Source organism: Typopeltis vanoorti, chromosome 9 (genome assembly GCF_054136105.1).
Source record: "Typopeltis vanoorti isolate ZY-2024b chromosome 9, IOZ_Tvanoo_1.0, whole genome shotgun sequence".
Classification (NCBI taxonomy): Eukaryota; Metazoa; Arthropoda; class Arachnida; order Uropygi; family Thelyphonidae; genus Typopeltis; species Typopeltis vanoorti.
In genome coordinates, this window is record NC_143557.1 from 78,030,501 (window position 1) to 78,048,301 (window position 17,801).

At 35.1% G+C, this 17,801-nt stretch overlaps 1 protein-coding gene across 1 annotated transcript in view; it reads left to right on the top strand.

The window, feature by feature from the left end:
• Positions 1–4,428: 4,428 nt before the first annotated feature.
• LOC150103172 (HEAT repeat-containing protein 3) overlaps positions 4,429–17,801 on the top strand; it is a 193,966-nt gene continuing 180,593 nt past the window's right edge. The window contains exon 1 of the mRNA XM_090397657.1: positions 4,429–4,638. Within this exon, the coding sequence (XP_090253783.1) occupies positions 4,495–4,638 (144 nt within the window). The 5' untranslated portion in view covers positions 4,429–4,494. The remainder of the gene's footprint in view (positions 4,639–17,801) is intronic.

Sequence of the window (17,801 nt, forward strand, 5' to 3'; positions counted from 1 at the left end):
TCGTCGATGACATTGGCGAAGTCTATTCATAGTAATGTAGGTAATTCTTAATCAGTTTTATTTAGAAAAACTCCTCTCACAACTAGCAACACTTACTGCAATTGTGAGGAAAATTCGCTGTAGTATTACATTAGTTGGAACTGAGTTCTCGAGACTGTATTTTAGAATTAACTGCGAAAGTTCAAAAATGTTCAAACTGCCGCCCTGGGCGGACTGTCCCCTCTAGCTACGCCTCTGGTTGGTGATAAAGCTGACAGTTGGATTTTGATAACAAAGTAGTAAAAAGGTGTTCTTCATAAGAGCTTTTTTTTAAGTAGCTTGACCTTATATTGGGTGGTAAAGTTTCCCTCTTGGAATCTCTGATTTTCATTCCTCATAACGCGCAGATTAGATTAGAAAACACACGCATTTACAGATTAATATCAGTGTCCTGAACCTACATACCTCAGTTGGTTCGACGGAGGCCTTTGGTTATAAAGACTTCGGTTCAAATCTCGTCTAGGACGTGAAGAACCTTTATTAGGACTTTTCAGCTGAATGTGAGGTAGATGGCGGAAGGCTTTTTCTTCCCTGAAAGATGAAAAGTCCTTCCATTACCTTATATAAGATCGACTAAATTGACTTCATTTGAAAAGTTCTTGATTCTTCTTGTCCAGACGGGATTCGAACCTAAGTCTTTTGAACTGAAGAACAATTTTCACATCGTTCTTATTACTGAGTTCTGAAGAACGCATTTCTGTTGGAAGGCCAGCAATAACAAGTATTATACATCATAACAGTATATAATATCAATATATAACAACACTAATAAGAGTTATTGTCGTTATATTGAATATGTAACATTCTTGAATACTTATTCAAGAATGCTTTCCTTAACCCTTTCTTCCCCTATTCTGTTTAAGTGATATGATCACTTAAATTAAACAGAATAGGGGAAGAAAGGGTTAAGGAAAGTAGGCGTTCGATGCTCTGGACAGCTGGAAAGATAGCCTGATATAGGTGGTTAGTGTGTTTGTAAGGTCTTAGAACTCCGAAATATAGGATTTGAACGCTATTGAAATAGTGAAAAATGACAGATTAATTTGGAAGAAAATTCTTGATAGGAAGCTAGTAATAGACTTAATCATGTAGTACTCCGTGATATCATAAAACCAAGATATTTAACATAACTTGACTTAGTTTTTTAAACTTGTAGAGGGAGGGCGATACCCCATTCTGTTCCATATTTTTGAGATTTATAATGGGTCAATTTGCGAAAAGGGTGGATGGGGAAGATTTAATAATCGAAAAAAAAAGTTACATAATTTATGGATGAGTTCTGATCGGCGACAAACCTTTTACATTTTCAATAGTTAAGATTATAAACACCGTTGGTTTGTTTAAAAAAATCATCTAACGCCTTTAATAATTATTAAATACATGAAATGTTAAGGAATAATAATTCGATATTTTTAGATTGAACCACAATAAAGTTTCTCTACTAAACCCACTAGTTAGCTACCACTAATTATCATGAAGTTATGTGGATGTCGCGAGAGTTTGAGAGAAAATGGAAGTTGAAAATCCCAATAAGTTCTTTACGATCGACTAGAGTTATATATATATATATATATATATATATATTACAGTCAGACTGAAATTAGACACATTTGAATGGAGATGCACGTTTGAAAAAAGGAACAGAAATTGGGTATGGGGAGGATTTAAACCAGGGGTCGGCAACCTTTTCAGACTCACGGGCCACATTCAACTTTTATTTTTAATAATCGGGCCGCAAGCGTTTAATTAATAGAAAATAGTGAGTGAAAAAAATACTCAAGGTATCAATTTTTATTATATTATATCAATCTTAAAAAACACAGGAATATTTAAAGTACAAGATATGAAACAAGCATGAAAATGAAACTCGATGAAAATTATTATCACGTAAAAACAAAGTAATACAGTTTTATGCATCACAATATGTATATCTCCCTGCTTCATGTGACTTTTGTGATTGTTTTCCCTTAGCCAAATTATCTAGATCTTTATAACCGGAGATGTAAATTTGAATCGAAGCATGCAAATGTTCATCAGTTAGTCGAGAAGCAGATTTATTTTTTCTAAAACTCATGGCAGAAAATGCTTGTTCGCAAATGTATGTGCTTCCAAATGCGACTATCATTTTCTTTGGGAAACTGATTAATCCTTCAAATTTTGGGTAAGCATCGATAACTTTTTTGGGATATTTTCTAACGAAAATGCGTTCTTTAATATTTCATTGTGTTGCAATTCCAAAACCTCCATCCGTAGTCGGTTTTGGTAGGTCATCAATGTCGACATTAAAAGGGTTCAATATCCACAAATCTTATTGAAAATTCCGTTTTGTAAATCTTCAATAATACCAAAAAAAGTTTCCTTTTGTGTTTGCCATCCAACTTAGATGCCGATTTGCAACATATATAATCATATAGATTTTCTTCCATTGTATTTCTTCAATAGACATAGTTTGCCTTCAAAAGCTTTTATGTCAGAAAACAGTTCTGATAGTAATTTGCCTTGGCCCTACAGGTTCAAATTAAGTTCATTAAGATAGTTGTAATGTCTATCATAAATGCAAGAGACATAATCCATTTTTTATCCGATAATTGTGGGACAGTTATGTTTGTGTTCCGTCATGAAAATATCTATTTCTTCACGTAAATTAAAAAAAAAAAAAAAATTAGCACAGCACCTCTACTTAACCATCTAGCACTTGAGTAGTAGATAACGTCCTCTTGAAATGTCCATAACGTCTTTTCTTGATGATAAAATTTTACGGGCCACATGCCATGTAAGTATGGTCAACCTTTTATGGGCCGCAAGCGGTTGCCGACCCCTGATTTAGACAAGTAATGTTGGTCGATTGGAAGAGCTTCTGCTTCTAATGGCTCGCAAAAAGTTAAGCAGGTTTGAGTGCGGTTAGTAGTTAGAAGGGGTTAATCGTTCGATGGTGTTGGCATATTCTCCCTTGATGAGTCTTTGGACTCCATGGAGGTGTCACATGATAATAATAATAATAGATAGATAGAATTGGATAAATAGATGTTGCTGACAGCTTTGTGATAATACAAAGCCAGAAATAAATGTATATAACTTTTACGTTCGCAGCTTTTTTTTTTTTTTTTTAAAGCTAGTATATGTGTATGTGTAAACTTAGCTGCAGAAAACTTATGGATTACTTCAAAAGTGTACTTCAAGTATCTCCTTTAGCAGTCACAGAAACTAAATTTATATTTATACTTCGGAGTATTATTTAAATTAAGGGGATATTAAATCCCACATTGTTTTAAAACCGAATAAGAAACTCAAAGATTGGAATCAGACAGTTTCATGCCGAATATAGTATAGTAAACTATAAAAGTATCGGCGACTACTAGCGTGAGCTAATGCACGTAGTCCAAGTACGTACGTAGTACAAACTCGAGCAACTCGTAGCAAAGGTGGTAAAGTTCTGATCGCTATTCTTGGTATTTTCCATAATGTAAAACACATTTCCTAGGAAATGTATGCTGTTATTACATTATGGTGGGAGGTCACTACCCAGACCGGTTTCAGCATATACCCTTTAGTATTAATACCGCTATACCCTTTGGTATTAATTTGGCCTAGCTACTCACTGATGAAGCCTCAATAAAGGCTGAAACCGGTCTGGATAGTGACCTCCCACCATAATGTAATAACAACATACATTTCCTAGGAAATGTGTTTTACATTATGGAAAATACCAAGAATAGCGATCAGAACTTTACCACCTTTGCTACGAGTTTGTACTACGTACGTACTTGGACTACGTGCATTAGCTCACGCTAGTAGTCGCCGATACTTTTATAGTTTACTATACTATATTTGGCATGAAACTGCCTGATTCCAATCTTTGAGTTTCTTATTCAGTTTTAAAACAATGTGGGATTTAATATCCCCTTAATTTAAATAATGTTTATATCGGCGAAATGAAGCCTATTGGCTCTTTATATCTAAGTAACTTCAGAGTATATTTTTACCGAGCTGTGCTGATTTAAATGTAATGAAATTATTCAAAGTTTTTTTTCTAACATCTTCCAAATTTCAGTATAACATTTAAAGAACACTGAGATTTAGAATTTTCAAAAAAAAACAAAAAAAAAAACATCCTATTTCTGCGCAACTGGCTTACGACGTCTTTCAGCTGATCCGATGTTAACGCCACTAGTGTCGATCGTAGGAATTGAGCAATCTAACTCTCTTAATATAATGATGTTTTAAAAGCTGAAGAGGTTTTTGGATAATAAATTAATACAAATAAATTTGAACATATTTTTTATTCTTTCTACATGCAAATGTAGAGTTAAGGTAAAGCAAAATGATTATGTATATGTTCGAAGATGCGGTTTTGCAGACGACCAATTTCACTTTCATGGCGTCCATTATTCAGCGCACATGACGTGAGCATGTGGTGATGTTTGTAACGCTTTTGGTTTTCTACATGTGCATATAATGGGAAAAAGTAAGTACAAGAGAGTGAAATCGAGACGTAATTGTCCTACTGGTATACCTAGTGTAAAGGATACGCAGGAGGAAATAGAAGAATTAAATGGAGAAGTTAATGAATTGTCTACAGTCGAACTTATTATAGAAAAGGTAAATCTAACTATTACTCATATACCGGTAAAATGTCGATACATGTGATATAAACTTATTATCAGTTGAAAATTATTTGCTGTACTCGTTTTTTTTTATCTTAATACATATTTCATAGTTCAAGATTATTATTTGGCATGTGTTCTTTAATCGATATCGATTTAGGCGATTGCACGATCATGCTTAATAGTATAATAAGTTCACACTGTATCAGCAAAGTAGATACAGTGTGAACCAGATGGATGCACGATTTTGATGGCAATAAGCAGTGGAAGACAAAGACACCATAAGAATGTGTAAAGGATATGATTGAAAATGTTTTATGAAAACTTATTATCAGTTGAAAATTATTTGCAGTACTAGTTTTTTTATCTTGATACATATTTCATAGTTCAAGATTATTATTTGGCATGTGTTCTTTTATCGATATAGATTTAGGCGATTGCACGATCATGCTTAATAGTATAATAAGTTCACACTGTATCAGCAAAGTAGATACAGTGTGAACCAGATGAATGCACGATTTTGATGCAATAAGCAGCGCAAGACAAAGACACCATAGGAATGTGTAAAGGGTATGATTGAAAATATTTTATGAAAAGCTCTTCCCCCAATTGTATATGTGACTTTCATTTTAGTACGTTTATGAATCGCAGTACACGATTTCTATATATATGGCGATGTTTGTAACACTTTTAGTTTGGCATATATATATATATATATATATATATATATATATATATACCCATGCTGAATGAATCTTAGAGTACTTCATTTTTATTTAATTTGGTACACCTTACTAATATTCTTTTTCTTTTATTGATTTTCACTAAGTTTGTTGTTTACTAAAGTGTAGTCTTTCCTGTCTTCAAGTTCCTGAATAGCATATTATTTCTAGACAGGTGGATTTTTAAAGATATTATCATGCTACTCTACTTCCTTCCCCAATAGGATCATTTAATGTCCTCATGGTTGTTACCACAAGATGACATTTTGTGGTAGTAATCAAGAAAACATCTTTTGCCCTCCTAAAAGAGTAAATCTTGTGGTATTTTAATTTTTGTTAAGAGAAGATGAAGAGCTTTCCATCTTACTAATTTTTAAAGGATAATAGTCTCTTTCGAAAATTCAGGATGACTAGACGTAAAAATTTGGACCTGTTACTTTAATTTTATTATCGTTTTTTAAGAAGATGGCAAGACAGAATATATATTAATTAGAATAATGTAATTAATGCTGCTATTTGCCAGAGTCAAATTGGCATCATCAGGGAACAAAAGCACAATAGATGCATGGAAGGCAGAGCATTTTCTGTCTGAGAAATGCTCATCCTCAGCCCCACAGCCAAGAATATCTGATCAAGTTAAACAGGTGGCTCTATCTAAGACTTTGAATCTATTTTTTTATTTATTCATATGGAGTTACCTCCCCCCCATCCCTATTGGGGCGAGTTGAGCCCCCATGGGGTTAAGTATTTATGGCTGTAGATTCGTGTGTGCACAGGGCCAGTTTGCCTGCTTGCGGGATGAAAAACCCCAGGTAAACTGGAGGGGAAACCCTGCTGTCCACGCCCAAGACCAGCTAACTTGGCTATGGCTGAGGAAGATCCTTAAGCTCCTCACGTCGGCGATGGGAATCGAACCCAGGACACTCCTTCCCCAGGCATATGGTTGCGAAGCGCATTGCCACTAGGCTAACCGCTCGGACCATCTACTATTGATTTCATGCTTCAGTCTCACTAACCTATGTAGTGCTTGTGTGAACATATATTTGTGCTCTGTTCCCTGATGTTTCCAATTTGAGTTTGGGAAATATTTGAAGACTAAACGACAATTTTAATTAAAGTAATTGTCCTTAAAATGTTCCCAAATTTTATTGCATCCTTTGATATGAAAACTCTTCATATTATTATGATCATTGAAATAAACACCGAATACCTTTTTGTTCATCATACTTCTAGACATACTTTTATTGTAGGATGTTAAAATAGTTTGTTTTGCCATTATAGCAACAAGAAATAGGCATGACAACAGGTTTGCAGAATTTACCAAATTATATTTTTAAGAAGAACAAATTAGAAAACAAAAATAATATTTACAAGCATTGTTGTTTTTAATTTTTTACACAATTTATTTTAATTAATAGCTCTACAACATCAGTTTTCATAGAAACATCCCAGCTTGATTGTCTGAGTATCTGAGTTTATAATATCTGTGCTCTCTAACTCAAAAGCTATGAATTTAAATCAAGTGTTGGCATGGATGTTTCTGAATGCCTTTATTGGCCAGAAAAAGAAAAGTTCCATGTTTAATTTCTAGAGTAAAATTTTCAGATTGTCTAACATTTAGTCCACATATATGGTACTAATGTACCATATATGCTACATCATGATGGTGGTGGTACTACTGTACGCTCACAGATACGAGACCCTTCGACACTAATGCGCATGTCAAACAAAGGAGAATCCATTTCAATAATAGGTTAATCGATTCGTCTTTTGGGATGAGTTGTTTATTATTACACGCTAGAAAATTAACTTTTCTTTTATGAACATTGTAGTTTTTAAAGTGATAAATATTTTGCTTGTATAACACTTGGAAAATTTTACATATAAAGCATGTGCTTTTACGTGTTGGTGACCAATTCATACATCAGCTTATTTCTTTTTCCCCTCCAACATGAATTGACTCTTCTTGGCATGTTGCCAGACCATGGTCTTGGATCTGGAGTCGGACATTACTATTATACCCCCATACATTCATAGTATTTTGTAGGTGGGTGGAATCAGCATAAAAAAGAAATAAAAATCAACAGTGCATAATGTTTTTATATAGATCAGTTTGTTGTAATTAAACGAAATGCTTATGAGATTGTTTATTGAAATTCCTATACAGTAGTTTTGCTGGGAAATTCAAAGAGGCTTCCAGAATGTAATATACCCTAACCCCCAATGTAATATATAACAAAAATCAACGAAATCCTAGTTTGGATTTTGTTGAGACTTGAAAGTACAGCAATCTCTCGATTAGTGTGCCTAATGCATCTTTAAAACAGGCGCATTAATCGAAAGCGCACTAATTGAATATAATAACCTATGGGAAAAAGTATAATTCATTCCTCAAATTTCTTTTTTGAACCTTAATTTTTTTATAAAAGAATTGTCTCAGGGCCTAGTTAAAGGAAAACCATGAAGCTGAAAGACAATAAAACATATTCAGAATATAAATTTTATTATTCTCTAATACTTCTTAGCAAAGAATTGAGCTAATGTAGTTTGGCAAGCATTTTGTTTCTTTTTTTCATACAACTGACGGTATGGCCCTATTTCCTCTTCTACACTTATGCAAATTTTACTGCTTATCTCTTCATCAGGGTCAGCCTCTAAGCATTGCTGCTTAAAAACTTTGATTGTACGAAAAATATTTTTCAAATTGTTTCTGTGAAATCTCTTTTGGCTGACTATCAGTGGTTAAATTTTCTTCATATTCTTCGGGATCTTCCCGCTGTGCATATAAATTTAGCAGGTCGGAATCACTCAATTCTTCAGAATGAGATTTAATCAACTCTTGGACTTATCATTGAAGGGGAAAAAAAATGAAGGACGTACGAATTGGTTGCCAACACGTGAAATCACGTGCTTTATAGATAAAATTTCCCAACTGTTATACAAGCAAAATAGTTGCCACTTTAAAAACTACAATGATCATAAAAGAGAAATTAATTTTCCGACGTGTAATAATAAACAACTCATCCCAGAAGACGGATTGATTACCCTATTATCAGAATGGATTCTCCTTTTTGTGATATGCACAGAACTGTCGAAGGGTCTTGAATCTGTGGGCGTACTATAGCAGACAACATAAATTTTGGCAGTAAAAATTTGGAACATAGTATATATAGTGTACTTGGAAGTAGTGTAGTATGCCATTAAAAATAACTGTAAAATGTTTTAAATTGGTAACTAAATTATTTCATTCTTGTGAGTGATTTTTTAAAATAGTTAGCCATAAAAACGTATAGATAGAAAATTTTTAAAATCTGTAACATTTATTTTTAAGATGTATATAGGTGCACTAATCGAATTTGGGCGTCGAAAATAAATGATGCACTAATCGGGGGTGCATTAATCGAGGGATTACTGTATTATGTTTCCCTGTGTCAAGTTACTAGCATGATGATAGATCCTATCAGTGGGGGATGCCACCATAAGGCAACTAGGCTTGCCTTTTTTTTAGTAGATAGTGGAAACTGCAGTTTGAGAGGAAAGAGCCACTCCCTCGAATTGCTCTAATACACTGGGGAAGTAAGAGAGAGAGAGTAGAGGAAAGAAGAGTAGAAGACCAGTCTACAAATATGATATACCAAGTGTATATTGTAGGAAGTAAGATCAGATAAGGAAGACAATTTACAGAGCAATATATAATTTAAACATTATAGTAGAACAGTTTGGAATGAAAATATCTCATAGATAAAACTAAAACAATGGCATTTTGTGGATGAACTCCAGTTAGAAGTAAAATAGTTAATAATAAAACAATGGAATAGATAAATACTTTGTTATCTGATGTGAAATATCATATAAAGCAGAAAAAGACATAAAATTAAAAACTTCAAAATTTTTACAGATTATATGCCTGATAAATAGAACACTCAATCCAAATATAGTACAAAAAGAAACACACTTGAAAATATACAATACTTTAGCAGTGCTCACATTATTAACTGGCAGTAAACTTGAGAAATTTGGGAAATTTGGGCAATAAACAAAGAATAAAAACAAGTGAAATGAGATTCATGAAATGAGAAGAACTGCAAAATACACATTATTAGACCAAAAAAGGAACAAACATTTTAAAACAACTAAAAATAAAATCAATAGAAGAAAAACTAAACAATTATAAAGAAAAATGGATAGAACATGTAAACCGAATGGCCAACATCCAATATCCTAAACAAATAATAAAATATAAACCAATTGGGAAGAGAAGGCTGGGTAGACCTCAGAAAGGATATTAGATGGATAATGAGACCAAATCAGACCAATATGGACTATCTGTAATTAGCGTTAACGTGATGATGAGCATGCAGAGTTTGGATACAATGCATGCTATACCTTTGACATAATAATACCTCTTCAGTAAGATTTTGCCACATGCTTAATTGTTAATTATTTAATTGATTCCTTTACTGCTATTGTATATGTAGTAAATGGCTCTCTCTTTTTTTTTTTCATCCTAATTAATTTATTGTACTTCTGAAGAAATGTACTACAAAGTATGCAAAACTGGTTAAAAGTTTTCAGCTAATAAAGCAATCTTTACAGTAAGTAGTGTAATCTGGTTTTCATACTGGAAATCATTTGAATTGTATCTTAACCATAAATCCTTTAGAAACACTAACTCATGAGTAATATTTTCTCTAATTTTTGCTGGACCATGTGTGCAGGTTTCCAATGTCTGCAGTAGCCTGTGCTCACAACTGTAAAAGTTGCAAATTAAAAGATCTTGTACATTGTATACAAAATATTTCTTTAATTATTAACCTATATGCTTACTCCTTCAACAACTTAAATTATTACATTTTTCCAGCCACTCAATTCTATTCACAGAGCCTTGTGAATAGAAGATGAGGTAATGATTGAGACACATAAGTTGGTGAGGGGGGGGTTGTTACCCACTTAATGTTGAGATTTTTCATAGAGTAGAGGGAGGCAAAGGTAGAATTAGAGACATCTCTGGAAGCTGTATATAAGGAAGGTGTGAGAAGCAGGGTCTTTGTGTGGAGAGTGATTAGTGAATGGAATGCATTGCCTGAAAGTGGGGCGAGTGCAGAAACTGTGAATGGATTCAAGGCATGGCTTGTTGATCTTTTTGCATGAGAGTATAGACCTCCTGCATTGAGTCTTTGACTCCATGAAGATCAGATGTTAATAAACTAAATTAAGGCCAACTTTGAATCCATCTAGATATTACTTGTTACACATTACCATTTCTAGATGAAAAATGTCCAATTTGTTACGAGACTTTGTCTTAATATTGTTCATTAAACTGAAACTTCTCAAAGATATCAAACACTTGATATCTGCACTGGATACATGAAATGTGGCACACAAATCAAGTAATTTGAAAAGAAATGTGAACTTCACATCATTCATGTCACAATGTCGGAGAAAGTTTACAGTGTTCCGGTTTCATCTTTTTCAGCACAATAAACATAGACTCGTATTCTAGTCGCTGGTTTTTCAATATATCTATTTTTGCTTCTGTCTATTTTCTGTTTTCTTAATGGTACGATGTTCTTAATGTTATCGTCAGTCTCCTCACTGATTCTTGTGTGTGGGCTTGCTATGGTTGCCACTTTTTTTTAAATTTTATTTTTTGTCTGGTTTCTGTCCATGAAAGGCTATTAGTAAACCTATAGTACATTTGTACTGTGAGTGGAATAATGGTTATTTTTCCATTTTTATCAATTTTTGTATATTTTGTCATTTTTAAATTTTCCCTAGTCAGAAACCCTGCTTTAGAGACCAAACATGGAACTTTTTCAAGCCACTTCAGACCTCCAATAAGCAGAGAAGTGGCCTACACTGTGTGATGAAATTCATCTCCCACCTAAGCATGCAGTTTAGAGGAAACAATATGACTAACAATTCTGAGATTATTATTATTGTTTATAGCATCTTCATGGAATCTGAAGACTCATCACAGGAGACCCAAATCAACCATCATACACACAAATCTTGTCATACCTCCTTGAATCCATTCACTGTTAGGGAACTAGCAACCAATTCTGGCAATCCATTCCACTCATTCACCACTCTCCATGCAAAAAATCTGGTCTGCACACCTCTACTAATCACAAATTGTTAAATTATTAGATTCTCAGAACTAATTACTTCTGAGCAGAGCTCTGAAGTCCTCAAAATAGATGTACCTGTACAGTCAAATGCAGATGCTAGACACTTGCCCACTTCTAATTCTTTCCAAATATCTTGCAAAGTACTATTTGTACTTTGCAAGATATTTGGAGATACAAAGCAAGATACAAAAAGTACAAATATGCTCCTACATAGTACAAATAGATTCCTACATAAAAAAAATGCTCACACAAATCATCAAAAAAGAAAAAGATTTAGTAATAGAACCATCAGCCTTTCTAGCAAGTATGAGATCATAATCTATTTGCCAGCATTTCCAGAGAAGGAATCATAGATCTGTTGCAAGAGTTATTCATGTAGTATCTGTCCTGGCTAATAAATTGGTGTTCAGAAGCTTAGGATGAAATACATTTTTACCTGTATATGAAAAAATGTTCATGATTGCAGCCAAATGTGGATATAAATTATATTGCACAAAAAATGTGCTATAAATTTCATACAAATTATATTGAAATATATTTTTGGCAAAAGTTACAAATTTCTTAAGGACATAGTTAAGGAAGTAATGTACACTGCTTACAGAACTATGTAGAGAGACATTTCAGATGGAATATGTCCAATTTAATTGCAATGCAGCTATCACAACATCATACCATGCTTAGCACCAAGTGATTCAGTGACCCATTTCTTCTTGCTCTGAAGGAGGAGGGGCTAGTTTGCATCAAGAATAAGACCTTGTTTGTTTTCTGGAGAGGAATTTTTAGCAGCAGTGCATTTCCCTTATTGCATCACAAATGTGTTGTGTGGAGTTGAGATCTGGAGAGTGTGCTCACTACTCGATTCAATTAATATCCTCAGTCTCCAGAAGTATCTCCACTGCTTGTGGCACTGTCATCCATAAAAATGAATTCTGTGCTTACAGCACCAAAGAACAATTGAACATGACGAATTTCTTTGCAATATCGATCACCAGTCACAGTCCTTTTTTTTTTTTTTGCGGTATTTGTAGCTCAGTACATCCATTAACATACTGACTGCCCGCACCGTGATCCCATCACCACTGTATCTATCCCTTTCAAGAACGTTCTCACAATGGTAAGGAGTACTTGATCTGGCTTTCATGCCAGATCAAGTGTCATCTAGAATTGAAGGAAAGATTAAAATGACTCTCATCTGTAAAGAGTACATTTGCCCACTGGTGTCTTGTCCAATTTTTTTATGGATACAACACTAGTGAAAACGTGCTCTATAATGAGCTGTGGATAAAGGGATGCAGACTACAGGCCTTCAGGCAGGTAGTCCTACTTGTTGCAGATGTCTTGCCATGCTTTGTCGAGATATCCATGTACCAGTGCTTGAATGGAGCTGATCTGCCATGGTATGTGGATTGTTTTGCTATTATTACCAAAAATCTGTCTTAATGTTCCATGGTAGAGCGAGGGTTACCTCTTAGCAAATATCTGGAACATATTCCATTGTTTTGAAATGCTGCTCAGAACCTGGATACAATACTATGTGAGATTCTAAACTCTTGGGAATATTAGTAATTTTGTGACATTCTTCAAGCTTTCCAATAATTCTTCCCTGTGTGAAATCATCTAGATGATGTCTTTATGTAATGATGGAATGAGACATTACAAGACTACCAAGTTCATCATCAAATTCCTGCCATGTACCCTCAAGGGGTGTACAGGATATGATAGTACTACATGAAAAATTTACATCATTACTAACTTCCTATCTACAACTTTCCTCCAGATCAGTCTGTTACTTGTCAAGTCTCCAATATTATCAGATCTTATATTTCTCTCGTCTAAGGCACTTTGTACCGTATCAATCTTGGTCTTCCTCTGGATCGTTTTCCTGCCAACCTGGCAGAGAACACTTGTTTTGGTAATCTTTCCTTGCATATTCTGTTTAAATGACCATACAACCTGAGATTAGCTCTGCTAACACATTCCTGGATGCTGACAATGTCAAGTTCTTTCCTAATATCCTCGTTTTTAATATGATATTGCCATTGATGCCATCTGTTCACGCCTGTAATCTTTCTCAGGATTCTCATATCTGTGGTCTCTAGTCTTTGGTCAAGTGTTTTACTTCTGACCCAGCTCTCAGATCCATAAGTTAAAACTGGTTTGAACACTGTCTTGTATACAGCTAATTTAGTGTTCCGACTAATTTCTCTCTTATTCCATATGGATTTAATCAATTGACTTCCTACTATACCAGCTTTATTAAATCTGTTGTCTATTTTATTTAATTTACCATCTTCACTAAAAATCGTGCTTGTTGAAAATTACTTGTTCCACAGGTTCTCCATTCACAATGCAGTTGACATTTTCAACAATTCTGCCTATTTTCATTGTCTTTGTCTTTTTATTGCTGACCTTCATACCATATCTATTACAACAGTTATTCAATTTAGTCAAGGAATCTTGCAGACTCGTAGCAGACGTCCAAGTTAGCAACGTTATTCCTTCACGAAAAGAGCTTCTTTCAAACACAATTTGCTTAACACTGCTTTTTACCCTGTTAAGTTCTCCCACGTGACCCCATTTATGCGCAATTCAAAAATTTGAATGTCATCCGCTTTCTACTCAAAATCTTTAGTTATACAAATTGCTGCAAGCTGATTTATCTGAATTTATTATTATTATTATTACATGACACCTCCAGAGAGTCCAAGGACTCATCGAGGGAGGGCACCTACTCTACAGCTCTTCATCTCCACCACTCAACCCACTAACTACAACGAAGCGCAACTACACCAACGACATCAGGGGTAGTCCAAAGGGGGTGGAAAGAGGGGAAAACAGTTCCACTGCATAAAGGAGGTTCCAAGACTGCTGTTGTAAATTACTGACCAATCAGCATATCAGGAGGCGTTGTCAAGGTCTTGGAGAAAGTAGTCAAGAGAAAAATACAGGAATGGATAGATGAAAATGGGATACTGTATGGGGGATGGCATGGTTTTGTGAAGGGTAGATTATACCTCAGTAACTTGCTCACGTTTTATAACACAGTGATGGCTGAACTGGATAAGGGTAATGGGCTTGCAGTGTTACTGCTGGACCTTGCTAAGGCCTTTGACAGGATACCACATGGAATTCTAATCAGTAAATTGCAGCATATGGGGATGGATATAGGGTTGGTGAGATGGATAGGAGGGTGGTTGATGGAGAGATATCAGAGAGTAGTTTATTCAGGAGTAGAGTCCAAAAGACGGCCTGTGACTAGTGGTGTGACACAGGGTTCTGTTCTTGTACCACTACTATTTAATTTGTTCATTAAAAATATAGGAAAGGATCTGAGAGGAACTGTTCATTTGTTTGCTGATGATGCAAAGTTTGGTAGAGCAATAGTGAATGCACACGATGTCAAAATTTTGCAATATGATTTGGATAGATTGGAGGACTGGGCTAAGGAGAATGGATGTCAATTTAATGTGGCAAAATGTAAGGTATGCATTTTGTGGTGAAAAGATTAGCAGCAGTATACCACATTGGTGGAACTGTATTCTAGGAGATTGACGAGGCCAGGGATTTGGGAGTGTCGGTGGATAGGGAATTGAAGTTTAGGGGACACATTGCAAAAGTGGCTAAATCAGCTCATCAAATCACATCAATATGAAAAATAATTAATTCATAGGAAAAAATATCCTCTGAATTAATCTTACAGATTAATTCAGAGGATATTTTTTGAGAACAGGACTGGTGGTGAGAGGACTAGGGCCATCCATGGAAACTGAGCATGAGTGTAGTTAGCAAGGGTGTTAGAGCTAGGTTTTTAACTTGGAGAGTGGTAAATGAGTGGAATAAGCTGCCATAGTGTGTTGTGGGTGCCATGACTGTGAATGAGTTCAAGGCACAGTATGAGAGATACTGTGTGAATGTTGAATAGTTGTTCTTGACATGATGTTTAGATCTCGTTGAGTCTAAGGACTCCTTGGAGTTTCCTGTAATAATAATAATCTACCGACAACCACTGGTATTTTCACAGACAATCACAAACATCCATGCCCACAGCGGGATTTGAACCTGCAGCCCTCTGGCTGCGGAGTGGATACGCTAACCACTCAACCAACCAGTATGAGAGATACTGTGTGAATGTTGAATAGGTGTTCTTGACATGATGTTTAGGGCCTCCCTCGTTGAGTCTAAGGACTCCTTGGAGTTGCCTGTAATGATAATAATCTACCGACAACCACCGATATTTTCACAGACAATCACAAACATCCATGCCCACAGCGGGATTCGAACCTGCAGCCCTCTGGCTGCAGAGTGGATATGCTAACCACTCGACCAACCAGGCTGGCCAAAATTTGTGTTTGTAATCTTCAGAAATAGTGTTCGTTCATAGTTTTTGGACACCAGTGTATGATTACATTATTCAAACATTGCGAAAACAATGATTTTCCCATTTCAAGAAAAATGTTAAGAATGGAATGAAGATTTAATAATAGACTCATTTTCCACTTCTTGTAGACTTATGACTTTTTGAAAAGCAATTTCTAGTAGATAATTGCTACCCTTCATCATCTGGCCTAGATCCACTAATGAAAAACAGGAAGAAAAATAATTTACAAGCTAACTAAACAGCCTACATTGTATGCTGTTATTAGAATACAATAGGTCCCTTTCATTCTTAGATATCCTTCTTAGAATGATATCTAAGAATGAAAGATTTGTGTAAGTTTTGTGTGTCCAGAAACTTACACATACTGGAAGATGCCTACATGCTGTATCCAACCACCTTCCAACATGAAAAGGAAGTGTCATTAAAACCCTATGGTAATAATGCATACAATATCTATAATAGCACAGAGAAAAGAATTGAACTTAATCATCTCAAAATGGACATAAACAATATTCTACAACAGCTTCCTAAGGAAACTTATTACCAGGAGAACCTAGACTATAGAGGAGCAGTGACTCTCTTTTATTCAACATGTAACAGACAAAATATCAAAGATACTTAAACAACAAAAAATAAAAGTAAACCTTCAGCCACTGTATTCAATATCTCAAGAATTTTATGCCTTCTGAAACCTCTCTCATCCTCCTGAAAAAAATGGATTGTCTGTGAAAACCACTGTGCTGTATATGCCATATAGTAGAAACAGGCCAATATAAAGAGATTTGGTGAACTGGCTACCATCATTCCTCCATGTTCCTTTAAACCAGAGAACGAGTAAGAACGAGAGCAGCTGCTAGTCTGCACCCATTTATAGCCCAACTCAGAATTGCCAAACCAACGTCTCTGCCTCCTCTTTCATTCTATCTACCTCTGTTCTTTGAAACTGCCTCTCTCACTCTTCTAAAGACTATCAATTTTTTTTAACAGCTGAAGGTTATAATGTCATCAGAATCTTTTTTTCTTCTCTTGCCCACATGACATTGATATACTACAGTATAGGTCTTGCATGACCTTTTGTGTGTGGATCAGATAAAAAAAAAAAAAAAAAAAAGAAAAAAAGCTAGATCAGTTGTAGTCAAGAGCGTTTGACTATTCAGGTGGAGAAGTTGCTGTTGATGATCTTAATGATTTTTTTGGGGGGGGGGGTAGACTGAATAAAAGGATTGTTTCATTGCTGTAGGATAGATAGCTTTTAATTTTTTCAGAAAATGACACCGTATACTAGAATATTAATTAAAAACTTTAATCAGTACCTTCCTATATTTCGGCAATGTTACATTACCATCTTCAGGGATCACATAACAATGATATGTGCATGCAGGAACTAACACTAAGCAAATGAGGATGAAGAAAGACAACTGAAGTCAGTCTTAGAGTGCTAAAGGTTTATTTGTTAAGGTTTGGGAAATTTTTCAGAGCTGAGGCTGATTCAAGGAATAATCTTTCATATTTGTACTTGCTATGGTGTAATAAAGTGGCCTTCTTTTTGCGTATTTTTTTTCCTTGTATTTGGATATCCTGATATTGGCTGTCCTGCCTGTTTGGCTATAGTAGGACAGTTTGCAACTGCAAGGGACCTGGTATACTCCAGGTAGGTCTAGGGGACTGCCCCAAATTTGGGAAGTTACATTCTAAGAACATCAGCCCAACAGCCAACACAACCCAATTTAGCCTGCTGGGGGGGGGTCACCTTTAGCACTCTAGGACCGACTTCAGTTGCCTTTCTTCAGCCTCATTTGCTTAGTGTTAGTGCCTGCATGCACATATCATTATTTTGTGATCCCTGAAAATAGCACTGTAACATTACTGAAATATTGGAAGGTATTGATTAAAGTTTTTAATTAATATTCTAATATATGTTGTCATT